Here is an 18,773-nt window from a genome sequence, read left to right on the forward strand (position 1 = left end):
TGGGAGCCCCTTGCCGTCCAGAACCCAAGTATTTATAACTAGGTAAGCTTTCCGTCATCAGAGATCTCCTATTTACAGGGCTTGGCACGCTATGTTAGACGGAGAGCTCCAAATGCCACCGGGGGGCTGCTGGCAGGATCTCCCGCGGATCCGACGCGGGAGCTCGCTCCTCCTGCGCTCCCCCTCTGCCCGCACAGGAGCGGGGCTCGGGCCGCCGCGGGGCTGCGGCTCCGGCAGCCGCGCCGGGGCGGCCGCGCGCGCTGACGTGGGGCCCGTCACGACGCCGCCATCACAGGGCGCCGGCAGCGGAAGTGGCCCCGCCTGCCCGGCCCGTGCGGGCACGGCCGCCATGGGCTGGCTGCGGGCGGCCGGGCGGCGGCTGCGGCGGCGGCTGCGGGGCGCCGAGGTGGTGCGGGAGACCTGCCGGCAGTACCCGCTCTCCTGCTGCCTACTCCTGGGGCTGGGCGCCGCCACCCTCCTCCTCAACCGGTAACCGGGTGGGCGCGGCGGGGGAGCCGGGCCCGGCGCGGCGCTGCTCCTCATGCAGTAATGTTTCCTTCCTGTGTGTTTGTAAGGTATCTTCACGTCTTAATGATCTTCTGGTCGTTCGTGGCTGGTGTCGTCACCTTCTACTGTTCCTTAGGACCGGATTCCCTCTTGCCCAATATTCTGTTCACAATAAAATATAAACCCAAGGTAAATATGTCTAAACAGTCTTTAAAGATAAGAATTTATATTGGGTAGCAATTCTTGTGTAATTCTAGCTGCATTCAGAAATAACATACATCAGTACAGCTTATATCCTCCTGATAGGTGTTTTATAGAAAACAGGTGATGATTAAGACTTTGCATTCTTCACACGTTTTTGCATAGCCCCATCAAATCTATGTATGGCTGCAAATCCAGTTGTTGCAAGTGTTTATATATGTTATTTAGTACTTTGCTCATTTTACGTTTTGAGTAATTGTAAATAAATACGTTTTGAGCGTTTGAGTAGCAGGCGGTGGAGAAATTATGTAGTTGTTTGCTCTTTTACTGGGGCTTTTTGTTTTCTAAAGAAGCCTTTGGCAAGCCAGTGCTGAGTCCTTCTTTGCTCAGTGTAATCAAAATTGTGTAAGTGGTACTGCATTTCAAAGAGAAAAACATTCCCAAAGCAGACTGCTGTTTTATAGCTTAAAATGGTTTTGCACAGAATTTCATAGGGCTGAAAAGTTATAGTTGCAGTAGTACAAGGCTATGAGTAAGGCAAGTTTTGCAGAAAACCCAACTGGTCTGTTTATTAGACTGACTAATGTATGGAGAGATGAGATGTGAAAGGATATCTCTCTCCTTACGCTTTTTTTCAGTGGAAGCAATTTTTCTGTTTGGTTCAGTTTTTTCTCTTACTGTGCCATGTTATCTTGTTTTCCTGCTGGGAGAACAGCATTGTTTTATTCAGTTCTCTGTAGTAATATACTCTAAAAGGAAATTCACAAATGTGTCGATATATTAATAGAGTTATCATTTTGAAGAATATAAACTTGTTCAGGTATCTTCTCTTAGCAGTTGGAATTGCCGGAGCTGTTTCCCCGTGGTCACAGTTGTGCTGTATGTGGCAAGGTCAAATGCAAGAGGCACAGGTAAATTAAATCTGTGGTGCCGGTAAGCTTAGTATTGCTGATATTTTATACATCGTGGTAGGAAACTTTCAGTTACTTATTGTGACTTAAACTTTTCCATGCTCTCCTGTAGACCTACGTTGCTTCTGGAAAACTATCAGCCATGGCTGGATCTGAAAGTGCCTTCCAAGGTTGATGCGTCACTCTCAGAGGTAATTGGTGCATCGTTTCTTTAATACCTTACAGCTCTGTGGGTTTTTTTTATATGTCTTTTAGACCTTTTACTTCTGGTTCAGTAGATAGCTCAGATGTACTTCCCAGGTATTTTAATTTCTTCATGTGAAAGTCAGATCAAAAGGATACGTGCCAGGAGCAGAGAGGTGAGGTGGCCTGCTTGTTAACAAGGATGTGACTGCTTGTGTGGTAGTGCACCTAGAGCATAGAAGAAATGTCTGTTTAAATTTAGAAGAATTTTGATTAGAACAGTTATAATTGAACATGTATGATTCTTGAAAAGTTGAGAATTTTGCCCAGCTTGATTTGTTGGAGTAGACGGTAAGAGATGATTTGCTCCAGCTACAAAATTTCTGTAATGAAGATGATAATTTGAGGTAGGGAGACTAAAAGAAAGGTGGAAAGAGGCTGTTTACAAGAGCGTGTAGTGACAAGACAAGGAGGAGAGGATTTAAACTGAAAGAGGGTAGGTTTAGATTAGATATTAGGAAGAAATTCTTTACTATGAGGGTGGTGAGGCACTGGAACAGGTTGCCCAGAGAAGCTGGGGATGCCGCATCCCTGAAAGTGTTTAAGGGCAGGATGGATGGAGCTCTGAGCAACCTGGTGTAGCGGTGGGCAGGTGTTCCTGCCCATGACAGGGAGGTTGGAACTAGATGATCTTTAAGGTCCCTTTCAGACCAAACCATTCTACGATTCTGTCCATTTATTCAAAATGATCAGGCAAAGCAGTAACAAAATCTATCTAAAAAAAGAAATTAGTGGATTTACTCAAGGAAAAATAGCATAGGTATATTTTTAATAACGCTGTAAATCAGGAATTTTATTTTGTTCTAATCTCTTAAAAAGAAGCTATCTGAAGAGCAGTTTTTCTTTGGGCGTGTATTTGGGTTTTTCTCCCCTTGATTGGTAATTGATGGAATATACTGGCAGCTAAACAGATAAGCTTTAGTTGTTTTATGAAATACGGAAGGAAAATACACAGGCACTTATGTCCCTTAATATCCATTTATTTAGAATTCCAGCTTTGGAGTTCTGTGGCAGGAGGATGAACAATTAGTGTGCTAGAAGCGATAAGATTTTTGCATGTCAGTTCTTGTAATTAACAACATGGTTTATGAAGTCAGGGCTACATGTGTTTGTGGTATAAGCTATCACAGTTCAGCTCTGCCTGGTGGAGTCTCAGGCATGGACCACTGCAAGAATAGGAGAAGAATAAAAACCTTGAAGGGAGGGAGGGATGGACAGTTGAGGAATGCTTTTAAAAAAGAACAACTTGCTGACTTCCTTTAGTTTAATGAAGTGACTGCCTCTGCCATTTCAGAAGTGAACATTTATTCTCTTAAATGACTTAATCTATTATTTTTTTAAATAAGTTTAAGTGTATTAAAATGACAGTATTGCTGAATACCATTTCAATAGGCTCTTACTTGAATAATGGAATATAAAATAAACAGTTCTGTGCATGTAACATTTTTAGAATTTTGGGTACCAAATAGATGTGACAGTGTACCAAAGGATGTGGTAAAATACTGAATAACTGGAAATTTTCCTCTTTAGCTTAAATGGGAATTTAATGCTAAAGAGGTTCTTTGTAATATCTTATTCATAAGGGATATGAGCAGATACCATAATTATCTTCTAAGACTGATCTTTAAAATGTGTTGCTACACCTTGGCATTTTTTATTTGATTGCTGTTGCTGTAATTCTGCCTTTACCAAAGCAGTGAGCTTTTCTTTATTGTTACTTCATACTTAGGTGGCATGTCCCAGGCCCTGCTTTATTTAGCACTGTAGACGTGGCTTTTGTGTATCTATGCCGTGTCTCTCATCCCTTTATCTTTGTGTGCTTAACTAGAGGGAGTACCAGACCTGAGTTCTGTGCCTTCCCCAGGGCAGAGAGCCAGGGTAATCCTCTTCAATGTACCACAAAAAGCAGTCTGAGCCACCATTATCAGCTGTGTAGGGCAGATACTATTTGGAATGAGAAATCTCATTGCGTTGTTCCTCACTGCAGCTCTTCTCTACTGGTTAAAAGGATAGCAAGGATTCTGCCCACACCGTATTCCTCTGGGCCGTCTGCTCTGAGGATGCAGTATGCAATGCTGACCTGGAATTAGATAGCCTGCTTAAGGTTGGAAGGAGAGACTGCTCTTATTTTCTTTTATGGGTTAGTCATACATTAGAGAGAAGCTGATACAGTGTGAACTGAATTAGGATTAATTAGATTCTGAAGGAGTGCCCACTGCAGCCTGCTTTTAAAAAGCAGATTCTTCAAATACTTGGAATAATTCTGGGATTTTTTTATTATATATTAGTTTTTCTAGTTCTTCTTTTGTAGGTTGAAGAATTTTGGCAATATTCTCATTTCCAAATGTTTCTAATTTGAACCAGTTGTATAACCTTTAAGCTTGTGTTTTGAAGTGCTTTCAGAATAAATTAGTACACACTCAAATCAGAAGAAATCCAAGTTTTTCTCACAAGTATGGATTTTTTTCTCCTTTGAATTTTGATGGCAGTTTGTTGCGCTTTGCAAGTTCTTAATCTTTTGCAGCCTTTAGGGTATCTAGCTGCTGTACGTGGTTTAGAAGAATAAGAAAAACCTGTGCTTAGATGTTCCTCCTCCGCAGTTCAACTCTAAACTGTCTCAACCATGCATCTACCAATATTGTATAGCGTGGGCTGTATCCTGCACAAAAATAATGCAATGACCCAAGTGTAATTTTGTTTCCAGTTTCTAATCCGTTTTGTGTTATGTTCATTTCTTCAATGTTTTCTTTCTTTTTGAGTGAGGACATGATCTCTGTTGGTCAGTTTTATGTTCTATATAGTCCAGGTGCTACAGATTGCATAGAGGAGAATTTAATTCTGTTGTTCTGTTAATGAACTCATCTTTTTCCTTACAATCTCGTTGTTGCTATATGAGGGATGTTTGTAGTAAAATCTGTGGAAAGTTGCTCAGCTACTCTTGATTGGCATCATGAAATAAATGCCCTACTGGATCAAGGTGCTGCTGTCTTACAATTATTTTTTTTTTTTAATATTCTTAGCTTGTCAGGTTCTTGACTTGATTATGGGACTAGAATTTTTTTTTCTTTTCTAAAAGATAGAAATGGACAAATGCATGACAAGAAATCAGTTACTGTCTGAACGTGCTCTTTGCCTTTCCTGACCTCTTGTAGCAGCACAATGGGCTGCATGCTTTCTTGTTAGGAATGGCTTGTTCTACTCTCAGGAAGTGGTCTCAGCTATCTAGTTGGACTGCCTTTTAAGGATTTATAATTGTCATTGTGGTTTATTGCTCCTTCCCACTCTAATTTGGCCTGGTAGTTTTGACCTGCTACTGACTCAGTCATCACTCTGCTCTACAGTTCCGCCTCCTGATAGCTGGGGTCAGTTGTATGGCAGTCCCCAGAAAGCTTGTCTCAGCAGCAAAGACTGACTAGCTTGCGGTGTTGCAGTGCATTCTAGAAAATAATTTCTCTTTTTTTTTTACTGCAGCTGCTGCTTATATTGTTACCTGCTGCATTTGGTTTTACACTTATTCTATCTTTCCAATTCAAAGCTGCCCATGCAAAGTAGAAACAGTAATTTTGCAAAATGCTTGAAAATGGGTTGGCTTTAAATGAAATGACTCATCATTTATATTTAAAACTTGAGAGTAATAATTTACAGACAAGGAAATGGCTTATCATTAGCTGTCATTCTCAGAGATGTCCCATCTACTTTATTGGCATGGTGTAGTATGAACAATTGAGCTTGAATAATATTGTTGGTGTTGCTAGAATGGAAGTGGGTGCACATGTCCTGCTTTCCCAATGCTTTATGAAAGTGCAGTGGATAACGTGACACGTTTTTTTCTGTCTTACAGAATCACACTGATAGAGTCTGGAATGCTCAAGGGAAAACAGTGTGGACTGCATGCCTTGAAATCCAGTTAGTGGCAGTCAGTGGCTTATTATTCCTTGAGTGTTTGTATTTTGCAATCAGGGTGATTTCACTCCATAGCTCTCTTTTAACTTCTATACAGCACCTTGGTGCAATGGAGCATTATACATAACTGCTTCTGCCATGCCATGTGATTAGTAAATGTGCAAAGAGGGGCTGCTTTTCTGTGTGTCCACACATTTTTTTAAGGCCATATAGATAACTTGAGTTCTAATAGAACGTGTCTTGCCTTCTGATATCATGACCAGGGATAGGTGGACTCCATGTGCATTTTGAGTTAGTTGTTTGTCTCTGTGCATGTTGTCTCTGGGTCTTTGTCTAGTGGGATTACCTGCATGGCCTTGTCCTGTGAAAGCAGTACCATAAAGCCTGCCCTTACAGTGTGGATGTGGAAGGGAAACACTGGCAAGTCTGTAAAATGGTTCAACTGGAACTCAGTTACTACAAACATCTCCTCTCTCAAGGAGACTTTGTCCAGAGTGGGAAGGGTCATGTGCTTGTTTTATTTTTCTTGTTTATTTAATAACCACGGGAAGATGAATCTCAACCACGTGTGTTTTGCATAGCTGGCACTAAGGATGAGATCTCTCACTGTGGTCAGTTCTGCTAGTGGCTTCAGAGGCCTCTGAACTGTAGGGGAAAAGAGGGCCAGTAAGTTATATTAGCAGCTGATGAACTGAAATTGCAATGACACGTGTGTAAAGCTTGATGGACAGGCTTTCAGTTGCAAAGCAGTAGTCATGGATGAAGAAAGTTGTTTCAAGACGAGTGCATTATATTCCCTTAGAGTACAGTCTTGTGCTTGAGGGCTGTTCAAATGCACTTTCTGCGCCAAACAGAAGATGCTCTGCTGCTGTTGCTCCTGAGGGGGAGGCACAGAGCAAAAGTGGAGGAAGAAAGAAAAGGGCTCCTTTAATACATACATGCATAGTATGGATTTTTTTGCAGGCCTTTGCTTTTGTAGGGCACTTTTTAAAAAAGTCTGCATTTTGAGCCTTGAAAGAGGTTTATTTTGTTAGAAACTCTGCATGAACAAAAATAATATTGCAATACCTGCGAGACTGAGATTTCTGTCGAGTAAACTAGTGGGTGATGTACTGGCAGTGCTATGGAAAGCATCAGGGAAATTCGTTTGAGTGGCTTAATGTGTTCTTAAGGCCAGTGACCTGTGATTGCTGACTGGTGCTGGATGTGATCTCCTTCCTGTTGTCTGAAGATTAACTTCCAAAGAAGGTTGTCATCTCCCCCCACCTTTCCACCCTGCTTTTAATGGAAATATGAGATTGGATAGGGGGAGGATGACACAGGACAACATGACACAACATTTAACTTAGCCATCCGTCATTAACACATGATGGTATTACAGTTTCAAGATCTATTATTGCTATAGCACATAATATAGGATAATATAACACATAGGACAAAAGACATTGATGACTTTGTATGGTCCACAACACAGGTATCTGAAGTTATCTCGAGCTGGAAAACATTTCTCTAAAAGAGGGAGGAACAATGAAATGGAACAACTGAAAAAAAGAAAGCGTCTTATCAAATTTGAGTAGGTGATATTCTTAATAGTGAAGACAGAAAAAGACTATTCATTCATGAGCTGCTCAAGTCTGAAGAATTGAGAGTGATTAAAAAGGCCGGGGTGTGCTTTTTATTGAGTGTGCTTTTATAATCATGAGAGAAGCAGAGTCATGTAGTGCCCTAAAGATAGCATAAATTTAGAAAGTCTTGAATTCTTGCAGTGCATACTGTGTGAATGAGTGCAACAGCAGATCTTGTAAGAAGAGTAACACTTATTCTCATAAATGACACTTGTATATCAGCTGTTACATTCAGCTTTTCTTTCAAACAGATTTTACATTTTTCTTTGTACACAGTGGCTCTACAGAACCTTTCCTTCTATAGAATGTGGCACAGCAGCCTCACATAGCAACACATATATTCTGTCTTATTACCCTGATCAGCATTGTTGCTGCGGGGGACAAACTGATCTCTAAAGCAGTGATTCAGATTAAGGGGTAGGTTGCAACAGGAGAAGGTAACGTGGGCGATATCTTGGGGTTATAGTGAAGGAGGGGAAATCTCAAGAAAATTTCATCCTTCCCTCTGCTTCCTCATGTTTTTTTTCCTTCGCACTGTCTGATGATTTTCCTTCCCTTGTAAAGTTTTAATTTTACTAATCATGGTGCAGGGACTGTAACCGGTACTTGAAGCTTGTGTGTAGATGTAAGGAGAGGTGTCAAAACTGCAGTCCTGCTAGCAGTACACCTGGTGTACGTGGTGGTCGCAACCTGTTGGTTCAACAGGGACTGTCACCTCTTCTGCCCCTTTCTTCTGTCACATTGAAAGCCAAGCTGAACCAGGGCATGCTTGTGACGTGATTGCAATAATTCTGATTCTTCCTGATCAACCCAGGTTTTCTGGCATGGAAAAGACAACCACAGGCTTGATCTGTGTTGAACAGGTTTGATGGAAAGGTTGGAAAAGATTTGTCTGCAGAAATCCATGTAGGTGGGATATACAGGGGCTAGGAACAGGATGGAGAGAAGCCATGAGGATGCATGTAGAACAAGGACTTTGAAAAATGCTCTGATTAGGGCTTAAGTGATGACTGGATCATAAGGCAGGCTTTGTTGAAAACTGTGATACAGGATATGGAGAAAGGCGGATGGCTTTCATAGGAATTGCTTTTTATGACCCTTCTTTTGCTTTCTTTAAACAGTGAGCATACAGCATTGACTTGTTGTACACTGAGGGTGAGAGAGAGCTGGAAAAGGTGGAGATTTGGATGAAAAAGACTGGAGATACATGTTGGTAGGATGGGTAACTGTGCCTGAGGGACACTCTGTGCTACATCAGAAAAGAACAGGGACTGATCTCAAAAAATTGGGGAAGGGCTGTTTGAGGTAAGATTACGTGCTTCATAGCATTTGCCTGACAGCAGCCATGGCACTGTGCTTCATGTTACTGATAGTACTAGTGGCACATGTTTCTTCTTGATATCTGATGAAACCATCACTTTGTTGCTATTTGCCCAAAGTACTGATTATGATGCAAAGTAGTTGATTTCACGATAAGATTGCAACTTACACATTTATATGTTAAAGTTTTATGACGTATGAATTACACCCAGTGAGTTTTGGAAGGTGGTTTTAACTCTTCTAACAGGGATTTATAGTAAACTGTTCATTTTGTAACATGATTGTCTTTGTTCTGCACAGGTGCTTGAGTTGGTGCTGGAAAACTTTATTTATCCATGGTACAGGTAGGAGCTTTCCCTAAAACTTACTATTTTTTAATATGAAATATTAAATATTTAATATTTTTAAGAAATAGTCACCTGAAAATAAACATTCCTGTTCTTTAGTGGAATATAAAGCATACTTGTGAGTGCTACAGTTTCATCACTTTTTTGTCTCTTAGCAGAGTAAAACAGATCTTTTAACAATTTAGGTATGATAGAAGTGGTTCTAAAATTTGTATTTCATCCTAAAAACCCTTTCGTAGTGTTTATTTTTATATGTTCATTTTCTAATAAGTCTCACTTGGAAGCAAGTATGGATTGATTAAAATCTCTGTAAAAACTCAACCCCTCCCCCCCTCTGAATTTACTTCCAGATTAGAAGCATAGTGATCTATCATATTGCTTCAAAAAATAAATAAAGTACTTCACAGGGTTTTTAAAAAGACAAAAATTCCACTTCTAATCAATATAGAAAAGGTATTTTGAATACCTGTGGCCAAGTTTTTGGAGATCATCTGGTGATTTCCTGAGTTTTAAGACTGGGTGGTTATGTTGCGCTGAATAGAATAGTGCTGTGTAAATAGCTTTAAAATAGTGAATAAAGAAAAGACTATGACTAATTATTTTTCTGGGGGGTTTTATATTTATTTTGGGGGATTTTTTCCTTGTACCTTTGTAATTAATGCTTTGCAGTACTTTGTAAGAAGATATTAAAATATTTCTAATTGGTCATGCTGGGATTAATGTGTTAAAACAACATCTTGCCTAATTCAGAATGTGACTTTTTCATTGGATGGAAATGTTCAGTTTGTGCTAAAAAAAATAAATACTTGCTTTTATTTTACTCTATGCACTTTTTTTCCTGTCTCTGGGATCTAAAATTTTCTGGGCAGACTTACTTGCCTCTTTGGTTTTTGATCGTGGCCAATACCTGCATGCCTCACTTCTAACTTGGTGTAATGAATGTGCTGAAGTGTAAAATTTCACTGCTAATGCAAACAGCAGAGGGAGCTTTAGCACCGTGTATGTGAATCTTCAAGCTGGAAACCTCAAGGTTTTAAACTTTCAAATACAGAAAACTGTATTTGAAAACTGAGTTGTTTGATAAAGTAACAAATGTGAGGCAGCCATCTTCTGTATTTCATAAATTGAAAATAGTTTTTTCTTGGCTGGTGGAAGGTGTCTTCAATGTCTTTGTTATGGACTGAGAAGGAGACTTGGCTTCCACCAATTACTTACCTCTCTGACATCCAAGGCAGTGGAAATCTGGAATACATCATCTGGTGGGGCAGTAATATGCACAATTAGAAGTGCAGTGTAAAATATACTAGATGTGGAGCCTCCTAGATTCTGCTACATCTTGCCCTCTGGTGACCCATACAGGAGTTTCTCCACTGTCTTTAGTTTTGCCTGGCTGCACCTCCAGATTTTGAACTAGCTGCATAAAATCACACTGTGCTGATTAAACCTACTAAGCTTCCCATGAACCTGAAGTATTGGGAGTTCAGTGAGCTATAGTGAGTGCAGTGATATCTGAGTAATTCTAGAGGAAACAACTTGGTCCTGAAAGGCTTACTGGTTTCAGTTTAACAGTAGTAATGCCAGATCTGGTCCTGTTTCATTTAGATGTTCAGGTGTTTCTGTGCTTCTGTGTTTCCAGCAACGGTTGTGCAGGGAGGCCTGAACTGTGTGTCTGTGTGCCACTGTTTGAGGTCTGGCTTGTAGAGCATGTCAGTTCTGAGTTTTTCTGCTTAGCTGTACCTGCACTGTTTGCAAAGCTTGGCTCACCCAGGATGAAGGACTCTTGCATTCAGGACATGTTTTTTCTGAGCTAACAAACCTCACTGACTCAGCATAATTCTTCACAGAGCCAAATCAGAAACCTTTGCATCCAGACTGTCCTTATTTAGCAGTACAGTTGGGTAACCACCATCAGGCAATTCATACTTTTCAGCTAGTAAAACAGTTTGCTGCTTTCCCTTGCAAAAAAGTCTGGGCATAAGTCCTTATGGTAATTGCCCCCCTTTCACATGAATGGAATTTGTGCAGAAGCTACCTTTTTTTTTAATTTTTAAAATATATATATATATATATATATATATATGGTGGGTATTTTCGGTGCTGTGCCAACTGGTGCTGTCTTGCAGCACCTAGCACTCTCTTACCATCAGTGGCATCAGTGTTACCAGGATACATCTCGCTCAGAAGCCTGGCAAGTGTAATGTTTGCCAGAAGCCTATGTTGAAAGATAAAATCACAGATTTATTGCTCAGGAAATAAAGTGCTATATCAGAAAAAAACTGTGTTTTATGTTTGTTCCATTAATTAACTGTGTAAGAATTTGTAATATTTTATTACCAACTCAGAGTTTAAAGGGAAACATTCCTAAATTTGGATCACTTCAGGGGAGTGAGAATTAGTACTTAAAATCCAGTGAACTCTACTGAAATAGGTGGTTATACCTCTGTGCATTTTTGTTTGGTATTTGTCAAAGTATTCATACTGGTTATATTTAAATATTTGTTTTAAGAATTTTTTTCAACTATATGAGAAGAATAGAGCATAGTAATCCAAGTTTGTAGAGCTACAGACTATCTCGTATTGGCCTTTTTAGCCACCAACGCGCTTGCAACAAACGTGGGTAGAGCCCTTCCCAAATCTTCGTTCGCGAAGCCCAGCCATGATGATGATGATGAGAGCTACAGAACACTGGTCTGAGTTTATTGTTTATGCTCTATGCTATACAGTAAAACTCCATAATATCTTGCTAATACCAACCTCATTTTAAATAGGAGAGTGTCAAGTTTTAAAGAGTCATTCTATGCTTAGTGAATTTTTTGGTCATCGATGCTATTGCAACTCCACTTCTTTCAGATTAGGATAGAACTCAGTAATTACCACATTTTTGTAACACATTACTATGAAAACATTTTTATTTGATAGTGACTAAACCTAGTGTTTTCATATATGGAGCTGCTTATATTTTAAATGCAAGTAATGCAAGAAAAATTCAGAATTTTTGTTGAGTTACAAACCATAGCTTTACATTTTTACTAGCTTGCAACTTATTTTCTAGATCTTTTTGATATGAGTTAGCCAAATTTTGTAAGAATAATTGGCACACAGAGAAAAAAAATCGCTTCAGTATTTATATATGATTTTCATTTATGAGTAGATCCTGTAAGACTTTGCATGCAATAGTGGTTGGGTGTATCTCTCCTGAGGCATTAGACTCTGTAGCTGTTTACAATTAAGATTGACACCTTTTCTTTTAGCACATCTCTCCGCTACACTGACAGCTGTGTTTTTAAATTATTTCTGAAGTTCTGGGAAAATGCAGCCAATTTTTAAAATGTTTCCAAGCAAGTTATTTGGACCTTCCTCTGTGTCACTAGAGATTTGAGGTTTTACAGGTTCATGATGTTTTTTTCACCAGTCTTTAGTCTGCTGGTGATTAAAAGAAAGTCTTTGGAAACTTATGGCACATTGTGAGAGTGCGTGACATAAAGTCATGTCCAAGTAGAGTCAGCCAAGATACTGGTTATCCAAGTGTCAATAAAATATCAACTTCTTAGTTCAAATTACTTCATGTATCTTGTTGTCTGTCAAATACCGGTAATATAGTAATACAGTTTGTTTGCTAATCCCTTGGTGGTGCTAATCCCTTTGACAGTGCTAACCATGTTGTTTCTAAAATGTCAGCTGCTGATCTTAAAGCAAACCAGAGTTTCCCCTACAGTATTCTTATCTGCATATGATTAGCTGTTGGAGGATGATTGTGTTTCTTATGCCAGGCTGTTTTCTTTGAGGTGTCTTTTCATGCAATTAGTTGCATAGTTTGACTGTCAGGTCACTGGTATCTGTACCTAGCAGTTAATCTTCAATATGTGTTTGAATGCTATATAACCCAGCCTAACACTGCTTTAAAAAATTGGATGCTGAATAAAGTAAAATGATGTTTTGTGCATATTTTTTAAAAACTTTTAAATGTCCTGGTTTTTCTTGTGGTGATTTTTTTAACGCAGATAATATTTGTACTTACTACATATGCAATCATTACCGAAAAATGTGATGACTCTTGCATACGGTCATTAAATAAAGCTGGATGTGACTTTCTTTGTTGTGACATTACTCAGCTGTTAATAGCTGTTATACTGCAGTTTCACTGATATCTTTAGTCATACTCTAATGTTCATGTTAATTGCTGGTAGATTTTTGGATTTTCACTCGCATGTTGTGGAATGCTGTTATCATGGTCTTTTTTTCCACTCTGTTTAGTTGCATTTTCTGCATCTAAGACTTAGCGTATTTCTCGTTTTCATTCAGTTTCCCAAAAAAAGTCATGAAATTAGGTATTTTTCTTCCTTAATCAGCTTTGAATTATTTTTGCTGTGATTTTTCACTGACCATACATTATTGCAGCATATGGAAACTGGCAAGCTGGATAAAAAGTTCAGATGATATTTTGACAAAGTGGTCCTGAAAGGCTAACCGGAAATCTGTTTAAATTCTTCTTTGTTTCCAAGCAGGAACCACTTTAAATAATTTCAATTCAGTTTCCTTTATGCCACTAAATAAAGATATGTTTACTATGTAGAAACTAAGTTAGATTTTATTCAGTCAAAATCATGCAGATAATACATGAGAGCAGGAATTGGTATATCATTACAATTTGCTGACATATTTCTTAAACCATTGTGTGCACAGAGATAGTGCGAATGCTGTTTCCAGTATTTTCTATTTTCCTTGAATAGATGACTGCTTACTTTCTGATAGCTTTCATTTCAGTTAATACCAGTTGAAGTATCACCGTTGAACATCTTATTCCTGCTTTTAATAGTGCCGAATCTATTGTGGTTGGATTAATAAAAATGTATTTTATTCTGTTTTCTTACATGGTGTGCTTTACAACACTGCAGAAATATTACTGATGATGAATCCTCAGTGGATGAACTGAGAGGCACACTGCGGTTTTTTGCATCCGTGTTAGTTCGGAGAATTCACAAGGTAAGGCAACTTAAAGGTTTCCATGTTGGTTTTTCCATCAGAAATAATCATCATTCCATCATCTATCTGTACTGAGTTCTTTAATTTTTTAAAATGGTGATTTCAAAGTCAATCTTACAGACAGTGTTGACAGCTTCTAACCACCTAAGTTAGGTCTTTGTGGTATCTGCTCCCTCCTTCTGGAGCTTATCCCATTCCTGGTTGTAAACCATCTCTGAAGATTCATCATTGGAAGTGTTCAACATCCGTTTGGACATGGCTTTGACCAACCTGTTCCAGTGAAAGATGTCCCTGCCACGGCAGGGGGTTGGAATAAGTGATCTGTGAAGGTCCCTTGCAACCCAAACCATTCTCCAGTTCTTGAAAATGGGTATATTTCTTACACCAGGGCAAGGCATTATTAAAACCTTGTGATGATCTTTTAGCTCTCTTTTAGTGACTTAATGCAAGTGAAAACAATTTTTGAAAATTATTGAAAAAGACTGATTAGAAAATGGTTAGCAGTGTACCTGTCTTGTAGCTTCTGCTTGCTTGACTTATTAAAATGCAGATAAGGTCCTTACATTGTCTATAAAGAATAGACTGTCATTAGGGGAACAGCTTACTAGAAGAATTAAAACAGATATCGTTCTTTTATTAATGCAATTCTTAAAAAACATCCTGAATACAAAAGATAAAAGTTTTTGTTTACGGTGTTTGATCTATTAGCACATACATTCTCTTTTCTGGTAAAGTACTTCAACTCTGTTTTACCCAGACTGCTTCTGACTTTCTGGCTGTTCTAAGCAATAAGAGTTTCCAGAATTATTCAGTGCTGGCCCGTGTGTTGGAACCACTTCCATAAATATGTCTTTTTTCCTCCACCCTAGTAACAGCAATATTTCCTGAGCTACAAGTTGTATGTGTACTCTGTCATAATTGATTAACAGCTTGATTTTGTCATTGTTATATATCAAATCCATATGACTTTCTTGTTTACTGTAACTCAGGCATGTTGCTTTTTAAAGTGAACATGAGAGAAAATCAGGAAATGTCTGTGTAGCAAAGACAGTGTGTGCAGTTGTGGAAGTGGAGTAGATCTTTCAAAGTAAAAATTTGGACCAGGGTCTTAAAATTCAGTTTGGAGTTGTAGTACATGCCTGTATTAGTTACACTGTTTGTGGGTCTGTTGTTGACTCAGAAAATTATGTAATAAGGTATTAATAGTGTTAGATCAGCTACAGCTTCTTTAAGTAGAGTGTTAATTTACCATATCTGCCTTTGACAGTAATGATTTAAATGTAATATCTTCAATAGTATGTATATCGGTATTGTATATGCGCTACAAAAACTCAAGATATGTGCAAGTATTAAGCACTGTCAGGGGACCTACAAAATAATCACAGAAATGCATTGTTCTTTACAAATGTTTAAATTTATTTGTATGCATTCTACAGAATAATATAATATATTTTGACTCTTTGTGTGAAGTGGTACTGATACCTCAAGCAAAAATATACTCATAGAAACTTTGTGTTTTGGAACAAAATTGAAACTTGGCATGCTTAGCTATGCAGGGGTGCATGGTGTCTCATGCTATGCTATATTTTTCAGCTCATACTTTTTTCCTGCTGCGTGTTTTTGTTTATGCACACACCCACATACAGATTCAGACAGCTTCAATTAACAGTTGTGCTGCATGTACTTCGAAAAATGTTGTGAGTAGAAATTAGAGTTGATAGGCAAGTTGCAAATAAAGTACCAACTTTGTGTCATTTCAGAATTCCTAGTTTAAAGCTTCAGTAGTTAGCTCAAAAGGGTTATGGCAATGTTTTATATAGCCTTTCAGCTCTGATACACTGTCCTTTATAGCCTCATTTGAGGAGAAATTCATCACCAGTTGCAAAATAAAATAGTTATATACCTTTGCTAAGCAGCTGTATTTTGATGTGGATTTATTACTAAATTTTTGAAAGCAATAGTTCTAGCTAATAGAGATGAAGTGTTGAAATCAAGGAAGAATTGTGTAAGAAAAAACAGACTGTTTTTCCTCTTTTTAGGTTATATCTTTTTTTTTTTTGCCAAAAAATCTACTTCTGAATTGAGATGTAAAATTACGGGTTGCTTCAGTGAAATGCATGCTTTTGTTTTCTGTTTAAAGCTGCCTAGGTGGATTTTTTTGAGGCTGTTGAATGAGGTAACAAGCACCTTAGGTCAGTCAGCTCTTAAGTGTATACTGAAGTAATTCAAATCTGGGTTTTCCTTGTTGTGGCCATTTCTGGGTTGGTTATGGATTTTGAAGGGAAAGTAAAGGGTTTCCCTTTGTACAGTGTGGTATAGGTAGCCCTGTGTCTGATTGAAGCTTTTGTCAAACGTTCCCAGTGTCTACTGCAGTGTTGATAATAATTTGCTTGCTGTGCTCTTCGACTTACTTCTGCAGGAGTAAACACTGCCCTATCCCTATGTTCCGTAGGAGACTCTTGACTTATAGAAATTACTGTTGAAATGTGAGGCACAAAAGACAGGGGTTTTCCATTGATATGCAGAAGTTCCTCCTTTCCTGCTTGTAAATAGGAGGTTGACCTTACTTTTAGGCAGTTCTAATCAATTGTACTGGCTTGTCTGGGCTGGCCAGGCCAGATCATAGCTGTGTACCTCAAATATTACAGGGGAGTGTGCAGGAATATGTAATATTCTCCTTGTACAATTGAATAAAACCCCAGCTTTTCTCTCAGGTCTGGTGGCCTTTGGAATTGCACTGTCTCTTTCCTTGTCTGGTAAGAAGCACTTTTATGCTGTATGGAAGGAGAGACAAATTTGATTAGGAAAGAAACTTATTCAAAAGTCTTAGATTTTGAACATTTACAAGTGTATGTTTTTACATCTCTGAGATGTCTTTTGCTTAAAATAAAGAGCATGCAAAGTGTAAATCCATTTCTAGATGAGTTTCTGTGAAAACTGCTACAGTGGATAAAGAAGCTGTACAGGCTGGGGACTGACTGGCTGCGGAGAGAAGCTCTGCTTGCTGCAAAGGGCCTGGTGCCCATGGTAGGCTGTAAGCTGAATATGAGCTGTCAGTGGCAGCTGACGATGCCAACAGCATCCTGGGCTGTATTAACAGGAGCAGAGACAGTCAGTCAAGGAAAGTGATTATCTGGCTTTACTTGATGCTCTTTGGATGATATCTAGGATACTGATCCAGTTTTGGGCTCCTCTTTACAAGAGAGCAGAGCTGGTTCAACCAAGGGGCCACCAAGATGATTGGGGCTGGAGGAGGTGACTGTCTTCATCCCTGGAGGTTTTCAGCGCTAGGATTGATAGAGCCCTGAGCACCCTAGTCAGAGCCTGCTTGGAGTAGGGCTAAGAAATCACAAGGTCCATTTGTGCCTGACTTGATCTATAATTCTCCTTTCTTTTTCTTAACCATCAAAGAAAATTTAAATGCAGGACCGTAATACAATCCTTGATTAAATCATACATGTTTTTTGGCTTATGATCACATGGTAGCATTGTTGGCAGCAATGGTCATCCTAACTCTGTAACTCAAATTATCTTTTGGTTCTGCCACTGAGGTGTGACATTTTTTCTGCATGTGTGTAGGAGGGTCTCTCTTTACTTTTAGTCCTTGCGGACACAATTGCACAGTGCTAAGGTACAGAAATACTAGAAGCAGAGCATAGTTAACTTGTTGCTTTTGTTGGTGGTCAAATCTTCACGCAGAACTAGGCTTCATATACTGTGACTTGGAAATCACACTGTGTGTATAGCAATGGAAGAATTATAATGGGAATGAGTTGACAATAAATGTGTTAACAGTGTCATTTATGGCATTTAGTTCTGCATGCTGTTACGTGCTTTGCCCAGAAGAATGAGCATACTGTCAGTTCATCTAGAGAACTCATGAATTGTTTCTTGATGATTTGTTCTTTGCTTAGAATGGGGACATAGAAGCAAATTATTATGTTTGATAGTTGTCTGTAATAAATTTTGGGGAAAAAAATAGAACAATTTTGGCTTTATTTTTAAACTATTCTTTAGGTGGATATTCCAACTGTTGTAACAAAGAAGATGCTCAAGGCAGCAATGAAACACATAGAAGTGATAGCCAAGGCCAGGCAAAAAGGTAATGTAAAGACCTAATACATTGTCAGTTTCAAAGGGCAAGTTTGAATGTTTCTTTATGCATGTTTGAGATTGATTATATTGCTACAACTTTTCATCCTCATACCTTCTTTTAAAATAAAATAGTGATCCTCTTGCATTTTTCTTCCGATGATTGCAAAGACAGATAGGGAAAAAATTGCAGTACATATTTGTACTCTCTGTTTTGGGTTTTATTTCCCCACATTGAAAATACTAAATTTCTGTCTCTTTATGGTAAACAGGAATGTGTTTTTGTCTATTTAGAGCATTCAAGATCATTTACCAGTGCTTCTTGAAGTTTTTCCTTTATATTCCAGATGAGCAGTTATAGATGAAAGGATTTATATGTCTGTGCACTGTACCGTAACTCTAACTCATGAGTAGAATGGTTTCACATCTGCATTAGTGGAGTTGATCAGTATGTTGAAAAGTTAGGTTCATGTTTGTAAGCCATGGAGACACTTCGACCAGTAGTATATTTAATTATTATCCAAGTAAAAGTATCTTTATATGTCTAATGTAAAAATTGCATTAAAACTGCACATTGAAGGAATATGTGAAAACACTTGCTGTTGTTATCTTCATTTTTTTCACTGGCTGCGTTCCACAGT

General features: G+C 38.7%; 1 protein-coding gene across 4 annotated transcripts in view; it reads left to right on the forward strand.

Moving 5' to 3' along the window:
- The first annotated feature begins 316 nt into the window (after positions 1-316).
- SNX14 (sorting nexin 14) overlaps positions 317-18,773 on the forward strand; it is a 51,481-nt gene continuing 33,024 nt past the window's right edge. For 2 of the 4 annotated variants that reach the window (XM_027695959.1, XM_027695946.1), the window contains exons 1-7: positions 357-489; positions 576-696; positions 1,546-1,619; positions 1,732-1,810; positions 9,011-9,054; positions 13,953-14,040; positions 18,058-18,142. In XM_027695959.1, coding sequence (XP_027551760.1) covers positions 592-696; positions 1,546-1,619; positions 1,732-1,810; positions 9,011-9,054; positions 13,953-14,040; positions 18,058-18,142 — 475 coding nt within the window. In that variant the 5' untranslated portion in view covers positions 357-489; positions 576-591. Of the gene's footprint in view, positions 490-575; positions 697-1,542; positions 1,620-1,731; positions 1,811-9,010; positions 9,055-13,952; positions 14,041-18,057; positions 18,143-18,773 lie in introns of all 4 variants that reach the window. The other 2 variants (XM_027695953.1, XM_027695935.1) reach the window with 2 other exon arrangements.

This window comes from Neopelma chrysocephalum, unplaced genomic scaffold, assembly GCF_003984885.1.
Source record: "Neopelma chrysocephalum unplaced genomic scaffold, ASM398488v2 Primary Assembly neopelma1_23b, whole genome shotgun sequence".
Lineage (NCBI taxonomy): Eukaryota > Metazoa > Chordata > Aves > Passeriformes > Pipridae > Neopelma > Neopelma chrysocephalum.